Here is a 16,923-nt window from a genome sequence, read left to right as displayed (position 1 = left end):
TAGAAATCTTCTGTAAAGGCTTTTGGAGTACCTCCAGGAGCACTTCATGGAGATGTCCCTGGAGGATTTCCGCTCCATCCCCAGACATGTTAACAAACTTTTCAAATAACTTTACTGGCTGCGAATGCATCCTAAGCCCTCATGGCAAATCAATCATTAAAAAAAGCTTGCTTTTAAATCATGTTTTATATTTACAAAGGTACACTCACCAGAAGTCGCTTCCATGGCTTCACTGTCTGGGCTGGAGGGCTGGGAGGATAATTCTGTCTGAGTCACAAAAAGCTACTGGCTGTTGGGGTTAACGGAGTGCTGTGTGCTCGCTGCAAGGTCGTCCTCCTCTTCCTCCTCCTCCTCCTCCTCCGCAGACTCCTCAGCCATGGTTGAGATTACAACCCCCACCTCGGAATCCACGGACAGGGGTGGGATAGTGGTGGTGCAGCCCCCTAAAATTGCATGCAGCTCAGTGTAGAAGCGGCATGTTTTCGGCCCTGACCCGGACCTTCCGTTTGCTGCTTTGGTTTTCTGGTAGGCTTGTCTGAGCTCCTTAACTTTCACTCTGCACTGCACTGAATCCCTGGTGTGTCCTTTGGCCATCATAGCCTCTCGTCGGGAAGGAGTACAGAAACCGATGTAAAGAGCCCTTTATATCGATATAAAGAGCCTCGTAGTGTGGATGGGTGTGGCGTTAAAACGGTTTAACGCTGCTAAAATCGGTTTAAACGTGTAGTGTAGACCAGGCCTAAGTCTAAGGGTTGGGCCCTGAATATTTTAATAAGTCAGCAAGTTGAGAGCAATTGTAGTTTGAACTGTAGGAACAAATCATAATAATTACAGTTTTCATATTATATATATATGCTTTTCTTTTTGAGATAATGTGATTCAGGAGCTATTGTATCCTAGAGTAGTACACCCTCTTGACTGGGCTGAAAGAAATGTTGTTCTAAGGTTAGAGATCAAAGAGCATGATTTCTATTCCAGTTTAACGGACTTACATGATTTTCTGTTGGAAATTTTCAGTTGCTGCATATGTACTTCTGGTCTTTTCAATGCAAATCTCCTATAATATTGGAGGGGATAAAGAGAGAGAGAGAAAGAAAAAGACACAAACTCCTCAGTTTTCAGTGCGAGTTTGGGATTAATAAACACTCAGCATCATGAAACTATTGTAAAATATCCTGAAAGATTTTTTTTAAATTAACCCAAAACAATACAATCTATTCAAGTGCTATTAAATCCCAGTGTCTTAAATTTTGTAAGCTCTCCAAAAACTGCTGCAGCTCTTTTTCCTGAATAGTACATCAATGTGGCTATAGATATTGAAGTGCTATTTTCCATATGGCTTTTCTTCCAAACTGGATCAGCACTATTCCATCAGTCATTATTCATTCCAGCCAGACAAGAAGGGAAATCAAAACTATTTGGACAAGGAGATTCTAAGTTCAGTTATTTTACCACAATGCAAGGTTTCAAAGTTGATCATAACCTTGTAATCCACAAGCACTTGTATGACAACCATGCTGATCTAAAGGCTTTGCAAAGAAAAGTATTCGTATATGAAGAAAAATGAAACTATGTACCACAGTAGCTTACCTCTCCTGGAAATGTTTTGAAGGGATCAAGCCTGCTCTGGGATTGGAATCACTTTCATGTCTAGCCTGCCACCAGGTTGCATCATCTTGGCTCATGATCTGAAGGATATCTCCTTTTCTGAAAGAAAGCCCAGCTTCTTTACAAGGAATTGCTTTATCCTCAGTAGGATCATAGTCAAATAGGGCTTTCATAAACATCTGGAAGAAAACATTTTATTTAAGATTAAAAATATCCTTAAATACAAACCATAGGTTTATCCCATTTTTTATTTGCATTTACTGCAAAGAACTCTAAACTAAATTATGCAATATTATAAAAATTTATTGTTGTAAAATGTTTACGTGGAAGTCTATAGTAGGAATGTTTTAGTCTGTGTAACTTGAAGCCAGTGTCCAGTGAACACAAAGACTAAAATGGCCTGCTCCCAGAGGAAAATGAGACCTGGGATTTTGCTGGTGGACTTCATGACTGTAAGGAGAAGTGGAGATGCACAATTTTAATGGACTGAGGTACTCTCTTGGTAACTTTCTCTTCCCCCACTCACATGCGTGGAGGTAGAGGATTCAGAAGTGAGCTGAGTTTTAGAGGTGGGCCTAGTCAAGTCTACCCAAAGTCATTGGTTATATGGTGAGAGTCCTCTAACCCTGCACTGGGATCCATTTAAATGCCTGGTATGTGAGGGGGTGGCTGTATAGCATCCCTCCCCATTGATGACTTAGTAAAGTTTCATCCTGCTGCTTAAATCCAGCCCTGTGTCTGTCTTCCTACGCCACGTCCTGATAAAATGTTTATATGCAGTGTAAGAGTCACTGCAACAGTCATATGAAACATTCTTAATTAGGGCTTACCTTGCCTTCTATTGTGGGTGTTTCCTCTTTGATACTAGGTATAATTTTAAACGTAATTGCTCCTTGAGACTGAGCCTGATTAATATTTTGAACAGAAAACAAATTGAGAATTACTTTCTCAAAATTTTAAACAATATAATGAGTCTAAACGCAAACAAGAGGTACACCAAATTAATGCAGAGATAGTCAAAATGCAGCCCATATATGACCCCTGGAGTTCTATAATGCCACAATATGGAGCTGTGAACTGTGAAGATCACAGGTTCTGGTTTGCTATGCTTCATTTTGATCTGTGTACCACTGCTCACAGCAAAGATGCAAGCTGAGAAGCTGGGACCTGCAGTTTCAGAGGCTACTGTTCCATATTAAAGATGAGGGAAAAGGCAATTTTTCAGTTTTATGTACATCAGGTACAGCCCCAAGTCTCCTGGCAAAGTTTGGAACACTCCAACTAACATTATACCATTCAAAAAATGACAAACATTCAAACAGGTTTGTGCCACAACTGTAGCATAAAACTGTTTCTCTTGGAATTTATTCTTTTGGCAAGTTAAAAAGACCAGAACAAGGAAAACATTTTTGAACAGACTGTGTTCTAAAAGAGAGGGGGAAAAAAAGGAAGTCTTCAAACAAGTTAACCATTATCAACCACCTCATCCACTCCTCTCTCCCTATGCTCTATTTAAAGTGTGTGTCTGGCTGAATTTTACTTATAAACCACAATACAGTCCCACTGCCTGCCTGACATTTTGCTATTGAAAGAAGTGCTAATTAGCTGTAGACTCTGCTATTGCTGCATGCAGACTATTCCATAAAAACTAGCACAATGCAACAGACAGCCAATGATTCAAGCAAAATGGAAACAGGTCTAAGTGAGACATACTTCTGCCTGCAAGCCTGCCATCTAAAAGTTTACTGTTTGACAAAACAGCGGCCAAGTCCTTATTTCACCAGCATTGGGACTGGAAACAGTAATACAGTTAACCATTGAAAATGGCTCTAACTAGCTTCTGATGTTTATATTGTACTTCAGTAAGGTAAATGGGGGAACTGCTCACACCTTTGCTATTGCGTTTCTGGAGATTGCTTTTTTACAAATATTAATTTTGCAGGAAAATACATTTCGATAGGGAATACAAAACCATAGAGCAGGCATAGAATACCATTGGGAAGGTCAAGATGTGAAGTTAATCATGTTGGCTATTGAGACAAACATTTAAAGCAAGACAGTCAATTTAATGAGGCATCCACACATGTACTTGGTAGCAAAGACTACTTCTACAACAGTAAGACTTAGCAATACATTTTTTTAAAAAGAATATGCCTGAAAATAGATTAAGTTATGAAGGGTGTGATATTTTTCCAAACTTACAAGTTTGTATGGCTATTAGCAACGGTGTAATTTAGAGAAGCACAAGCTAGGAAAGCACAACAACATTAGTACAATTCATACTCATCAAGTAACACTTCATATTAAGGTTCCATTTATAAATACTTTACAAAAGGTTAATATATAAATAATAGATATTAAAAAGAAATAGCTAATCAGTTGTTACAAATTTAGAGTCCAGCAGATCGATGTTTCTATATCCACAGTTTAACAACTACCTGTATCACTTCTCACTGATGTGCACATAACTACCTATAACACAAACTACTTAGATCTGTAACATGCTTATCTGTAACATTTATTCACCCTTTATAACTGAAATGTTAATATAAAAAATACAACCCATCATCAAGGCCCAGGGAGAGACAGGGATGCAAATGACAGTACAGGGAAAAAACAGCACTGATATACTTTTTAAAACTAGGCACCTCTGAAATGGCAAACCTAATTACTTTTTCTAATTTTTTTTCTAAACAGGTTTTAAAATGTGTTTGTTACTTACCAAAATTTGTATTATTTCTTCCGGTTTTTTATCATCTACAGGAATCCCATTGACTTCCCTAAGTTCATCACCAATGTGAATAAGACCTATGCATTGAGAAATATTTATTTTGTTGTCGAATGGTTGCGTTTAATTGAAAAGGTGCACAGTCAGCATTAAGTCCTTCTACTTTTTTTTTTTTATGTTTATCCCTTCTAAACTAGGCACTGATGTCTGCATCTTTCCTCCAGATACTGTAGAAACATGAATACATAGTGAACATTACTGTACCCAATATCATCATGAATAACCTACAGAGATTTGGTAGATTGGTCATTTCTCTTCCTTCCCTCTAAAAGTTAACAGTGTATCTCCAATATTCCCAGTAGTTCAGATACTGGTATTAGAAATGTTGTATACTTATTTTCTTTCAACTTGTATTGTTTTCCTTTTGCTACCCAGAGTAGAGTGACCACGTGTCTGGTTTTTGACTGGAACATCCAGTCGAAAAGGGACCCTGGAGGCTCTGGTCAGCACCACCGACAGGACCATTAAAAGTCTGGTTAGTGGTGCTGCAGAGCCAAGGCAGGCTAGTCCCTACCTGTTCTGGGGCACCGTACTGTGCCCCGGAAGTGGCCAGCAGGTCCAGCTTCTGGGGGGGGGGGCATGGGGCTCCACACGCTATCCCCGCTCTGAGCACCAGCTCCACACTCCTGGCCAATGGGAGCTGAGGGGGGGCTACAGAGGAAGAGACGTGCTTGTGGGTGACAGCAGTGCCACGGAGCCTCCTGCCCCACCCCCAGGAGTTGGACCTGCTGGCTGCTTCCAGTGCACAGCATGGAGCCAGCACAGGCAGGCACCTGCCTTATCGTTGCTGACTGGAAGCCACCCAGGGTAAGCCCGCACTCCAACCCCAAGCCCCAACCCCAGTCCTGATTGCCCCCCAACCCCTCATCCCCAGCCCCACCCCAGAGCCCTCACCCCCACCCCTGCCTCAACCCGCAGCCCGCTCCTGCACTCCGAATCCCTTGGCCCATGTCCCAGTCTGGAACTCCCACGTGCACCCCAAACCCCTCATTCCTGGCCCCCAGCCCAGAGCCTCACCCTTCCCACAGCCCAACCCCCTGCCTCAACCCACAACCCCCTCCCACAGTCCAAATCTCTCGGCCTGCCCCGCCAGCCCAGAGCCCCCTCCTACACCCTGAACCCCTCATTTCTGGCCCCACACCAGAGCCTGCCCCCCATTTAGAATGCTCACCCCATCCCACACCCCAACCCAGTAAAAGTGAGTGAGGGTGAGGGACAGCGAGCCACCAAGGGAGGAGGAAATGTACTGGGGGGGGTCTCAGGGAAGAGGCGGGGCTAGAGTGTTTGGTTTTGTGCCAATAGAAAGTTGGCAACCCTAAGCCACAGTGAGTGCTAATTTATGGTCCAATTCTGCAAGGTGCTGAGCACCATCAATGTGAGTCAATGACATGTTGCAAAACTGATCATACAGCAACTTTTTCTGAATTACTAAGTTATAATTGTAGCAGAATTATTAAAAGTTCCAAACACTTTTTAAATACTTCAAAAATCATTACACTAAACCAGTGGTTTTCAAACTGTGGGTTGCGACCCAGTACTGGGTTGCGGAATGTAAGGTACTGGGTCACAGTGGTTATGGTCAGCACTGCCGACCGAGCTGTCAAAAGTACCATCTGCAGTGTTGTCCAGCTAAAGCAGGTTAGTCCCTACCTGTTCCAACACCACGCTGTCCCCTCAGAAGCAGCCAGCAGTAGATCCGGCTCCTAGGTGGGGGAGCCATGGGGCTCCGTGTGCTGCCCCTGCCCTGAGCACTGGCTCCGCACTCCCATTTGCTAGGAAATGGTGACTGGAAGCGGAGGAGGGGAGTGCCTGCGGGCAAGAGCCTAGGACCTGTGAGAAGCCTGCCTCTGCACCCTCGCTGATGACCCAGAGCCGCCAGAGCTAAGACTGTGCCCCAATCCCCTGCCCCAGCCCTGAGCCTCCCCTCAAACCTGAAGCTCCTTTCTGCACCTCAAACCCTTCTTCCCTGGCCCCACCCCAGAGCCTGCACCCCTAGCCCAAAGCCCTGACCCCCTCCTGTATCCCAACCCTCGGCCCCAGCCCTGAACCCCTCCCACATCCCAAACCCTTCCTACCCAGCTCCACTGGGTCATGGGCATCAATAATTTTCTTCAACTGGGTTGCCAGAAAATAAGTTTGAAACACTGCACTAAACAACTACTGACAAAAAGTGAAAGGTAAAATTCACTTTCCTGACACAAGTAAAAGGAAAGCAAAAATTGTGTTGCAGAGAAAAAAGGTTTGTCCAGAAAGGAGGATAGGAGACACTTGATACCAATTTAATTAGGCCACAATTTTATTATATAGATGTCTGGGAATACCTGGCAGATAAAGTGTAAAGTGCAGGCAAATCTATGTTTATTCAAATAACTACCTGGGGCTTTCACCAGCTCCCACTGCATTTTTCATCCAGGACCCCCAGCTAACCCATGGCTTGGACCTTACCATCTGCCTCATAGGAGGGTTAAGGTGAGCTATAAGAAAGGAGGGTTGGCTCCCTGCTGTACCAATCACGAGAGTCCCCTTTCCCCATTCCGTTCCTTTATCCAGTACCTCCTTGTTGCCTTGCTTGCTGCATGGAGAAAGGGTTTCCAATGCCCAGGGCTTGCACCTTTAAAGCTTTCCACCCTCACATTCCAAGAGGGTAAGTCAGCACTGCAAAGCTGACCACCGCTCACATTTTACTGCAATTTCTGACTTCTTTTCCCCTGCCATCCTCCACTATAAAGCATTGCTGCCCTCCTTTGGCAAGCCCAAACAACATTCCTCTTGCTTCAGGTGCAATGAATTCAACAACTGAAGGTGTTGGAGTCTGTGATATCAGTGACATTTGCCACCTACAGGTGAAGCATTTAAATATTTTTCTATGCTATCCAAGTGCAATGGAGAACTCCTATTTACAGAACAACATACAAGACACTCTACACACAACAGCAAATATCAATGCATTTAGATTAGGTTTCAAAATCAATTCCATGCCCATTAAATTCTTCTGAACCTTTAAGAGGCATGCTATGCCTCATCATCACTGGAAAATACTTCTCTATTTGCACTGAAATTACTGCATTTCCTTCAAATATTTAACATGCAGTGAACAATATATAATTTATATATAATTTTACTGCATGTTAAATATCTTCCTTGGTCAGGATTAGTTTATGCTGGATGTCTATATGTAAAATTATGAATAACTAATTAAATAATCAAATTTAAACCCCATGTATCATTAAACCCATCCACTTCTGCTCCTCTTTGAAGACATCACCTAAGATAGTGGTGCACAGACTTTTCCAGTTGTACCCCCCTTACTATTAACAGAATCTGTCTGCACCCCCTCCATTACTGCACAGCCAAGGCTTCCTGAGCAGCAGAGCTTGGGCTGAAGGCAGAGCTGAGGGCGGAATTGTGGATAGGGGAGTTGCTGGGGCTAGAGCCAGAGCTGGTCTGGGGACAGGGCAGGGGGTGGAGTGGAGATGGAGTGGGACTGGGGGCTCAATAGCTTTGGGGCAGGACTGGTCTGGGGGTGGAGCGGGGCTGGAAACATGGCACTCCCTCCCTGCTCCCATGAGGGCTAGCCCAGGCCTGGAAGCAGAGCAGGGCTGGGGGAGGAGCGAGGCTGGAAGTGTGGCATTCCCTCCCTGCCCTCATGGGGGCTAGCCCAGGCCCCACTGCGCACCCCTCCAAACATTCCTCCATGCTCCCGTGTGGGGGCCATGCCCCACAATTTGGGAACCACTGAACTAAGACAAAATTACTATCTACATTTAGTGCCTATACTAGAGATGGGCATACTGGTTTGTAGAAAATAAGAATTGAACCCAACCATTGTAAAGAACACAGAGCATTTTTAAATTTTTGCACACTTCACTTCATATTTTCAGTATAAAGATAATACAGAGAGCACGGCTACTATTGCGCTATTTATGATCCATCCAGAAACAGAAAGCATGAGAAATCTACAAAGAAAATCTATTCTAACAAATCCTTGAATGCTTATCTGAACTAAACCAATCTTTGCACATATCAGCATTTCTAAGCACAAATCTGTCAAGTAATAAACAATAATTGATAAAACTTATTGTGCTTTTTCATTTAATAACTCAAAAACACTAAATCATTTCCACATTTCATTCAACAGGAAATCACAGAATCATAGAATATTAGGATTGGAAGAGACTTCAGGAGGTCATCTAGTCCAACCCCTTGCTCAAAGCAGGACCAACACCAACTGGGGATTGGTTCTGCTTTGAGCAGGGGGTTGAACTAGATGACCAAACCCCTGTTGGTGTTGGTCCTGCTTTGAGCAGGGGATTGGACTAGATGACCTCCTGAGGTCCCTTCCAACCCTGATATTCTATGATCTATGATCAATCATCCCAGCCTAGTCTGACCTCCTGCACAATGCAGGCCATTAAAGTCCTCAAATTATGGTTTAAAGACATCAGACATGACTTGCCCTTGGTGAATCCATGTGGACTGTTTCTGATCACCTTCCTCTCCCCCAAGTGCTTCAAAATGGATTCCTTGAGAACCTGCTCCATGATTTTGCCGGGGACGGAAGTGAGGCTGACTGGTCTGTAGTTCCCCAGGTTCTCTTTCTTCCCTTTTTTAAATATGGGCACTATATTTGCCTTTTTCCAATCGTACGGGACCTCCCCCGATCACCATGAATTTTCAGAGATAACGACCAATGGCTCTGCAACCACATCAGACAACTCCCTCAGCACTCTTGGATGCATTAGATCTGGACCCATGGACTTGTGCATGTCCAGCTTTTCTAAATAGACCTTAGCTTGTTTTTTCACTACTGAGGGCTGCTCACCTCCTCCCCACACTGTGCTGCCCAGTGCAGCAGTCTGGGAGCTGACCTTGTCTGTGAAGATCGAGGAAAAAAAAGCATCGAGTACTTCAGCTTTTCCCACATCATCTGTCACTACGTTGCCTCCCTCATTCAGTAAGCGTCTCACACTTTCCCTGACCTTCACCATTCCTTTTCCCTACCATCACAAGCTCCAAAATACCACCCTAGATGGCCCAACTCCCAGTTATCTTTGTATGCAATACGGATACATCTCACTAGTCACTCACTCTCTCCCACACACACACTCACTCACTCTCTCACACACATGCCCTTTTCTGAGTTAAATAATTTGAATGATTAGTGCCAAAAAAGACATCTCTTACCACTTCTGTCTGCAGCTCCTCCTCGCATTATTCTAGCCACCACAATCGCACCAGTAAGTTCATCCCTTTTAATAGTGGCCCCCTTTAAAAAAAGAAAAAAGATTTTGGTAAGTGTTAGCATGATTTAAATGCACTGGACTAGAAAACATTTAAAATGTAAAATTGCAAGCAGTAATGATGTATACTGTAGTCCACAAACAAAAGTGGCACCTGTTAATAAAAATCTGCTATTACATGAAATACAAGTAATTAATATTACATACACATTTCTGTTGTTTGTATCAGGTTGATAGAAATCTGTTTCTTGTTCTAGTCTATACAATTGGTCACTTGTTCAGTTCTTTTCCGGAGGCTAGCAATAACCCATCAATTTTCTACAGGTGTGGTATCTGTACTCAGGACATGCCTACACTGCAATAAAACACTTGTGGCTGGCCTGTGTCAGCTGACTTGGGCTCATGGGGCTTCGACTGCGGGGCTATAAAATTGCAGCGTAGACATTCAGGCTTGGGATGGAGCCTGGGTTCTGGGACCCTGTGATGGGGGCAGGTTCCAGAGCTCAAGCTTCAGACTAAACCCGAACATCCATACTGAAATTTGACAGCCCCGAGGCCCAAGCCATTTGACACAGGCCAGCCGCAGGTGTTTTACTGCAATGTAGACATATCCTTATTTCATGTTCTGAGGGGAACATGAAAACAATATAATTTTGGACTTTAATATTTCCCCTAATTGTACAGGGCTATACTATTTGTACTGGGTCAGCCTCTAGAATTGCACTTATGTACTGACAAAAATTGAAAAACAATATATATAGTAAAGTTCCTGCATAAAAAGAGGCCATGTTGCCAAACACACAAAATGTTTTTTACATACATTTAGCTAACATTTATGCCTTTAAAACAACACACACACACACAAGTGGCTACTTTGTTTTTTCACATAGGAGTCTTTAAGAATCATCTAAGAAACAAAGATGGCTTTGGAAAATCAACCTGTTCTGTAGCACTGATCTAGAATGCATATAAGGGAGAATTCATACAATTCAGAAATATGGGACATTTCCTGTATCTGTCATAACTGTGTTTTAACAATTAACAACTAAATAAAGCATAAATACTTTTTTTTTTTATCCAATGGCTGTTTAGCAGCCCGTGTGAGAAGACTGAAGTCAACTCTTAGTGAGCTGCTGTCTATAGCACAAAATCACCATTAAAACTAGCAACTTGCTGGTATTCTCAACAGAGACAGAAAGTAATAAATAATAGAGGAAGGTTAACATGGAGTCTGACCAACTGATTATCTTCAATAGGTATTTCTTCTCAACAGGGTGAAAGCACACAGGTAGAATAGTGTGAGGAAGCTTGCTGTTGAGGTACCAGTAAAAGCAACCAAATAACTAGGCCCTAAAATTAAGACATCTCTCATTCAACTGATAATTCCTAAAGAAGCGAAGCAAAACTTAACTTTGAATGAAAAACCCATGTTTAAAGAAAATAAGGAATGCTGACATTGAAGAATTATGTTTTCCATAACTCCCCTCTCCTTTCTAATAGATTAAGAATAGCACAGAATAACATATATTGATCTATAACATTGAAATATAAAATGAAGAATTGTTAATGGTAAGATGAAAAGCTTCCAATAGCTATATTTTTAATGATTTGTAATTATGCATAGTGAATGAGTACTGATGAGGTAACACTTAGGCCAAGGTTGAGCTGGCATACATGTGGTTTTGGTAATTCTTCTTTTACATAAAATTGCTAATCTGTTTAAAATATTGCTGAAAAAACAAAGGAAACATGTCATGTTGGAAGATGTAAGTAAAAGATACAGAAACATAATAATAATAATAACCTCCCTTTTTTTCTGGGAAGACCCAGGGCAGGATGACACAACAACATGACCCTGAAACTGCAAAACCAGCAGGAAAAATATAGAAGATGGGCAACTGAAGCTTGTGCATGTATAATGTGTGGGTTACCTAAAATCCAAAAGATTGATGTGCTAAAAGCCAACTGGATAAAGATTAAGTAATCTGTAATGTAGAAACATGTAAAAGACTAAAGTGAACATGGGCCCAAACTGGAGAAACACTAGACCAGAAACTGAAGAATCTGACTAAAGGAGAACTTCCCAGCGCCCCAGAATGCGGTAACGTGGGCCGGACCAATTCTATCTTGTCTGTTATTTGCCTGGCATAAATGTATGTCCAGACACTATACGTGACAATAATTCTGTCTGAAATTGTATAAATAAAAGCCAAAATTGATTATGCCTAAATTGAGTGGACTTGTGACTCGGTGTCCCAACTTTTCCCCCCCAACACTTGTTGGATCTCACATGCTGAAATGTGTATCAGTATCAACTGCTTAGTGTTATCTTGTCAAAGAAGAACTACAGTTACAGTTGAGGTCGGAGTACGTTGTTTATGAAATATATATTGAATTTTCTTTTATTTCTGCCTTTCTTAATTTGTCATCAAGAAAATAAAGCAGAATAACGTGTGCATCACTGTTTCAAATGTAAAGTACTTCAGGAGCACAAAGGTGGAAAAATGCACAAATAACTAACAGGCGTCAAATGATTTGTATGTGTTTACCATTTTTAATGGTTATCAGTAAAACTTACCTCTAAAAACTCAAATCTAAAATACAACAGAATACTTCAAATGCCAAGTGGGAGCTTGATTTGTATTTGTTTATTACACACAGGCTATATTTGCCGTGAAAAGAAAACTCCCTAGAAAATTAATCACCACCCCATGTTCAGAGTCTCTTTGGGAGAAATTCTGACAGCAGCCACCACTCTGTAGTAGAATTCTAGGTCTGTGTATTGCACACGCTATTACATTTTATATTTATTCTAATGAAATCCTATCTCTAAACAGTGCATTCTTTCTGTAATTTGCTAAAAATATGCTTTTACATTTTTATAATATAATTACATAGCTATGACATTTGCTTGAGTTCTTTATTACAATTTAATTTCAGATGCAAATATGCCTGCGAGTTAGAAAAATTATGAGGATTTTACTGCAATTTTTCTAGCCAAAGTTTTAAAGTGAGCATTTTTATACAGGAAGCAAATACTACTGATTTCAATATTACTGTATATAAACAGATAAAAATCAATCACTAATACTACTGATTTCAATATTACTGTATATAAACAGATAAAAATCAATCATTAATACATCTACTCTATCTCAATACTAAGCTCTAGCACCACAGTAGCAGATGTTAGTCTGAAGCTTACTTCCAACAACTGGACACAAACCAGGTGTCACAGGGTAGTCCCGTGTGGCGTGCTGTCCTGTGCCTGCCTCAATTTCCCCTCTCAGGTTAACCTGAAGTAAAGTTATTTGGTTTCTTGTCTCAATACTATCCTTCCTTGGGACCAAATTATTAAAAAAAGGCTTGTGCAAATGATCCAAAACATAAGTCTCCAAATATGCAGTCCATTTTTCACTGAAGTGAAAGCAGTAACTAAAACTCAAGCTATCTCATCTCTGGATGCCCCACATATGACACACTGGTGACTTTGACCACACCCGAACCCTCCGACAGTCCTCCTCCGTCCTTGTACCAGGACAGCCACCCCAGTCTTTCCAAATGGAGTGCAACTTCACTTTACCCGAGCAGGAATCCTTCCACAGCCTCTGCTGAGGAGCATCCTTCCCTCCCCCTGGTCCTCTTACAGTTACTCTGGAGTCCGGCTCTCCAGCTCTGAAGATTTCAGAGGTTAAGCTCCTCTACTGCTCCACTGCCTTCAATCCTCTCTGGCCCTTGATTTGGACTCTCCAGCTTAGAGCCTGCAGGCAACTCCCTCTGCATCTCCTTCTTTCTTCAGCCCTCTCCAGTCCTCTGGCCATGGCCGTCTGGCTTGGAGACACTAGCCAACAAATGCCTTTCACCGCTCTTCTTGCCTTCTTCAGCTGTTTCCCAGGAAACACCTGCTTCCTTCTGGGACCTTCCTCCACTCCCCCAAGTCTCTGGCAGCTCTCATCTACTCCTGGCTGAACCACTCTGCTCTGATATACTGGGTCTCCCTCCCACACCCAGGTGCCCTGATCCTTTATAGGCCAGATGCTGCCCTGATCTTTTAATTGGCCAAACTGACAGCACCTGTTCTGTCACAGAGCAGCTGGACCTACTTCACATCCTTCCACATCCTTCATCTGCAAACACTTGGAAGGTGGTAAGGTGATAGGGAATAGCCAGCATGGATTTGTAAAGAACAAATCGTGTCAGACTATTCTGATAACGTTCTTTGATAGGATAATGAGCCTTGTGGGTAATGGAGAAGTGGTGGATGTGATATACCTAGACTTTAGTAAGGCATTTGATACGGTCTCGCATGATATTCTTATAGATAAACTAGGAAAGTACAATTTAGATGGGGCTACTATAAGGTGGGGTGCATAACTGGCTGGATAACCGTACTCAGAGAGTAGTTATTAATGGCTCCCAATCCTGCTGGAAAGGTATAACAAGTGGGGTTCCGCAGGGGTCTGTTTTGGGACCGGCTCTGTTCAATATCTTCATCAACGATTTAGATGTTGGCATAGAAAGTACGCTTATTAAGTTTGCGGACGATACCAAACTGGGAGGGATTGCAACTGCTTTGGAGGACAGGGTCAAAATTCAAAATGATCTGGACAAATTGGAGAAATGGTCTGAGGTAAACAGGATGAAGTTCAATAAAGATAAATGCAAAGTGCTCCACTTAGGAAGGAACAATCAGTTTCACACATACAGAATGGGAAGAGACTGTCTAGGAAGGAGTATGGCAGAAAGAGATCTAGGGGTCATAGTGGACCACAAGCTTAATATGAGTCAACAGTGTGATACTGTTGTAAAAAAAGCAAACGTGATTCTGGGATGCATTAACAGGTGTGTTGTAAACAAGACACGAGAAGTCATTCTTCCGCTTTACTCTGCACTGGTCAGGCCTCAGCTGGAGTATTGTGTCCAGTTCTGGGCACCGCATTTCAAGAAAGATGTGGAGAAACTGGAGAGGGTCCAGAGAAGAGCAACAAGAATGATTAAAGGTCTTGAGAACATGACCTATGAAGGAAGGCTGAAGGAATTGGGTTTGTTTAGTTTGGAAAAGAGAAGACTGAGAGGGGACATGATAGCAGTTTTCAGGTATCTAAAAGGGTGTCATCAGGAGGAGGGAGAAAACTTGTTCACCTTAGCCTTCAATGATAGAACAAGAAGCAATGGGCTTAAACTGCAGCAAGGGAGATTTAGGTTGGACATTAGGAAAAAGTTCCTAACTGTCAGGGTAGTTAAACACTGGAATAGATTGCCTAGGGAAGTTGTGGAATCTCCATCGCTGGAGATATTTAAGAGTAGGTTAGATAAATGTCTAACAGGGATGGTCTAGACAGTATTTGGTCCTGCCATGAAGGCAGGGGACTGGACTCGATGACCTCTCGAGGTCTCTTCCTGTCCTAGAGTCTATGAGTCTATGAACAATCCACCATAAAATTAAAGTAATGGTAAAGTGCTTTTCTCAATAGATTCATAGACTCCAAGGTCAGAAGGGATCATTGGGATCACCTAGTCTGACCACCTGTATAAAAGAGGCCAAAAGCTGGACTCTAAATTTGTAACAACTGATTAGCTATTTCTTTTTAATATCTATTACTTAACTTAAATTAGCCTACTGAAACTGCCACCCACCCATATCATTGGGTGTAAGACTTGATCGGACCTCCAGTGTGGTGGACAACCCCAGAAGAGGAAGGGTATGCGCTGGAATGCAGAGGTGGGCTGTATTTCCTCCAGAGACTCTTCAACTTCCATTAGCCAGCCCCTTGCTTTCCCCGCCCCCATTAATTTAAGCCTGTGCCCAGGCTTTTTGGATCCTCTTCCTCTTGTTAGCTGCTCCACCCTTCCTCCCTGTAGTTTTACTATAATCGCTCTGTTTTAGAATGTTTCAGGTCTAACCAACTGCCTGTTTTGGGGTCAGGAAAAATTTTTTCCCATTGGAGCCAAGCTGTTGGAAGCTTGGTGTTTTTCTGTTTTTTTTTTGTTTGTTTTTTTTTGCGGGAGGGTGGCCTTCCTCACAACATTATGGAGCACAGTTGAGTTAAATAAGAGAAATTACTTTTTGGCATTTGTAGTAATGTTTAGTTCTTCTTCGAGTGATTGCTCACATCCATTCCAGTTAGGTGTGCGCGCCGCACATGCACGTTCATCGGAAACTTTTTACCCTAGCAACTCCAGTGGGCCGGCAGGTCGCCCCCTGGAGTGGCGCCGCCATGGCGCTCGATATATACCCCTGCCAGCTCACCCGCTCCTCAGTTCCTTCTTACCGCCGTGTCGGTCGTTGGAACTGTGGAGCGCGGCATAGCTGTCCTCCACGTCCCTAGCTCTCCTTGTTAACTCTCGTTATTGTTATAGTTGTTAGTTAGATCGTTAAGTGTAGTTAGTAAGTAATTAGGTGTAAATAGTGTTGTAGATAGTTGTTCGCCGGGGGCTGTAGCCCTTTCCGGCACCCGGCACCGGGCTCATGCCTGGTTCGCCGGGCTTCAAGCAGTGTGCGGCCTGTAAGAAGCCTATGCCTACCAGCGACCCCCACGACGCGTGCCTGAAGTGCCTGGGGGAATCGCACAGATCGGACAAGTGCCGCATCTGCAAGGCTTTCAAGCCCAGGACAAAAAAGGAGAGAGACCAAAGACTCATGACTCTCCTTATGGAGGCGGTACTTGACCCGGCGGCTTCGCAGGCCGTGATCTCGGCGCCGGCACCGGATCGCACCGGCACCGGGAAGACTCCCCGGCACCGACCTTCTCCGGCACCAGGTGCAGAGCCGAGACAGTCAGCGTCTGCTACTCCAGCCAGGCAGACCCGACTGGAGCGCCCGGCCTCGACATCGGCCGCGGCGCCGCCGGCACCGTCGACTCCGGGCCCGGCGGGTCCGTCGAGTCCGGTGTCGCCAAGCTCCCCCATAAGATCTGGGGTTGAGCTATTGGTCCCATCCACGCCGGAGACCTTCGCCTCGGCACGGGACCTTATTGCCTTAACGGAGCCTACTCAGCCGCCACCCCCGGTACCTCCGGTGCGGGTCGCATCTAGAGGCAAGCCCATGATGTCGGCACCGTCTCGGGACTCGCGCTCGCGATCCCAGTCCCGACGCCACGGCAGATCAAGATCTCACCGCCGCTCGCAGTCCCGGCACCGCTCCCCTCGGCGGTACCGGTCTCACTCGCGGCACCGATCGACCTCCAGACGGTCGCGGTCGGACTCCAGCCGCCGATACCGGCACCGTGACTCCAGGAGCCAGTCCCGCCGTCACTCACCGCACCGGTCGACCTCCCGGCACCGAGC

At 43.8% G+C, this 16,923-nt stretch overlaps 1 protein-coding gene across 5 annotated transcripts in view; it reads right to left on the bottom strand.

Annotated features, from left to right (window-relative positions):
* MPP7 (membrane palmitoylated protein 7) overlaps positions 1-16,923 on the bottom strand; it is a 360,464-nt gene that overhangs the window by 81,388 nt on the left and 262,153 nt on the right. For all 5 annotated transcript variants that reach the window (XM_030550282.1, XM_030550284.1, XM_030550285.1 and 2 more), the window contains 5 exons: positions 9,581-9,662; positions 4,331-4,416; positions 2,439-2,513; positions 1,591-1,787; positions 993-1,057 (listed from right to left, as the gene is read on the bottom strand). In XM_030550282.1, the coding sequence (XP_030406142.1) occupies positions 993-1,057; positions 1,591-1,787; positions 2,439-2,513; positions 4,331-4,416; positions 9,581-9,662 (505 nt within the window). The remainder of the gene's footprint in view (positions 1-992; positions 1,058-1,590; positions 1,788-2,438; positions 2,514-4,330; positions 4,417-9,580; positions 9,663-16,923) is intronic.

Source organism: Gopherus evgoodei, chromosome 2 (genome assembly GCF_007399415.2).
Source record: "Gopherus evgoodei ecotype Sinaloan lineage chromosome 2, rGopEvg1_v1.p, whole genome shotgun sequence".
NCBI lineage: Eukaryota > Metazoa > Chordata > Testudines > Testudinidae > Gopherus > Gopherus evgoodei.
The sequence above is the reverse complement of the archived record's forward strand: the minus strand, read 5'-3'. Positions and strand labels throughout refer to the sequence as shown.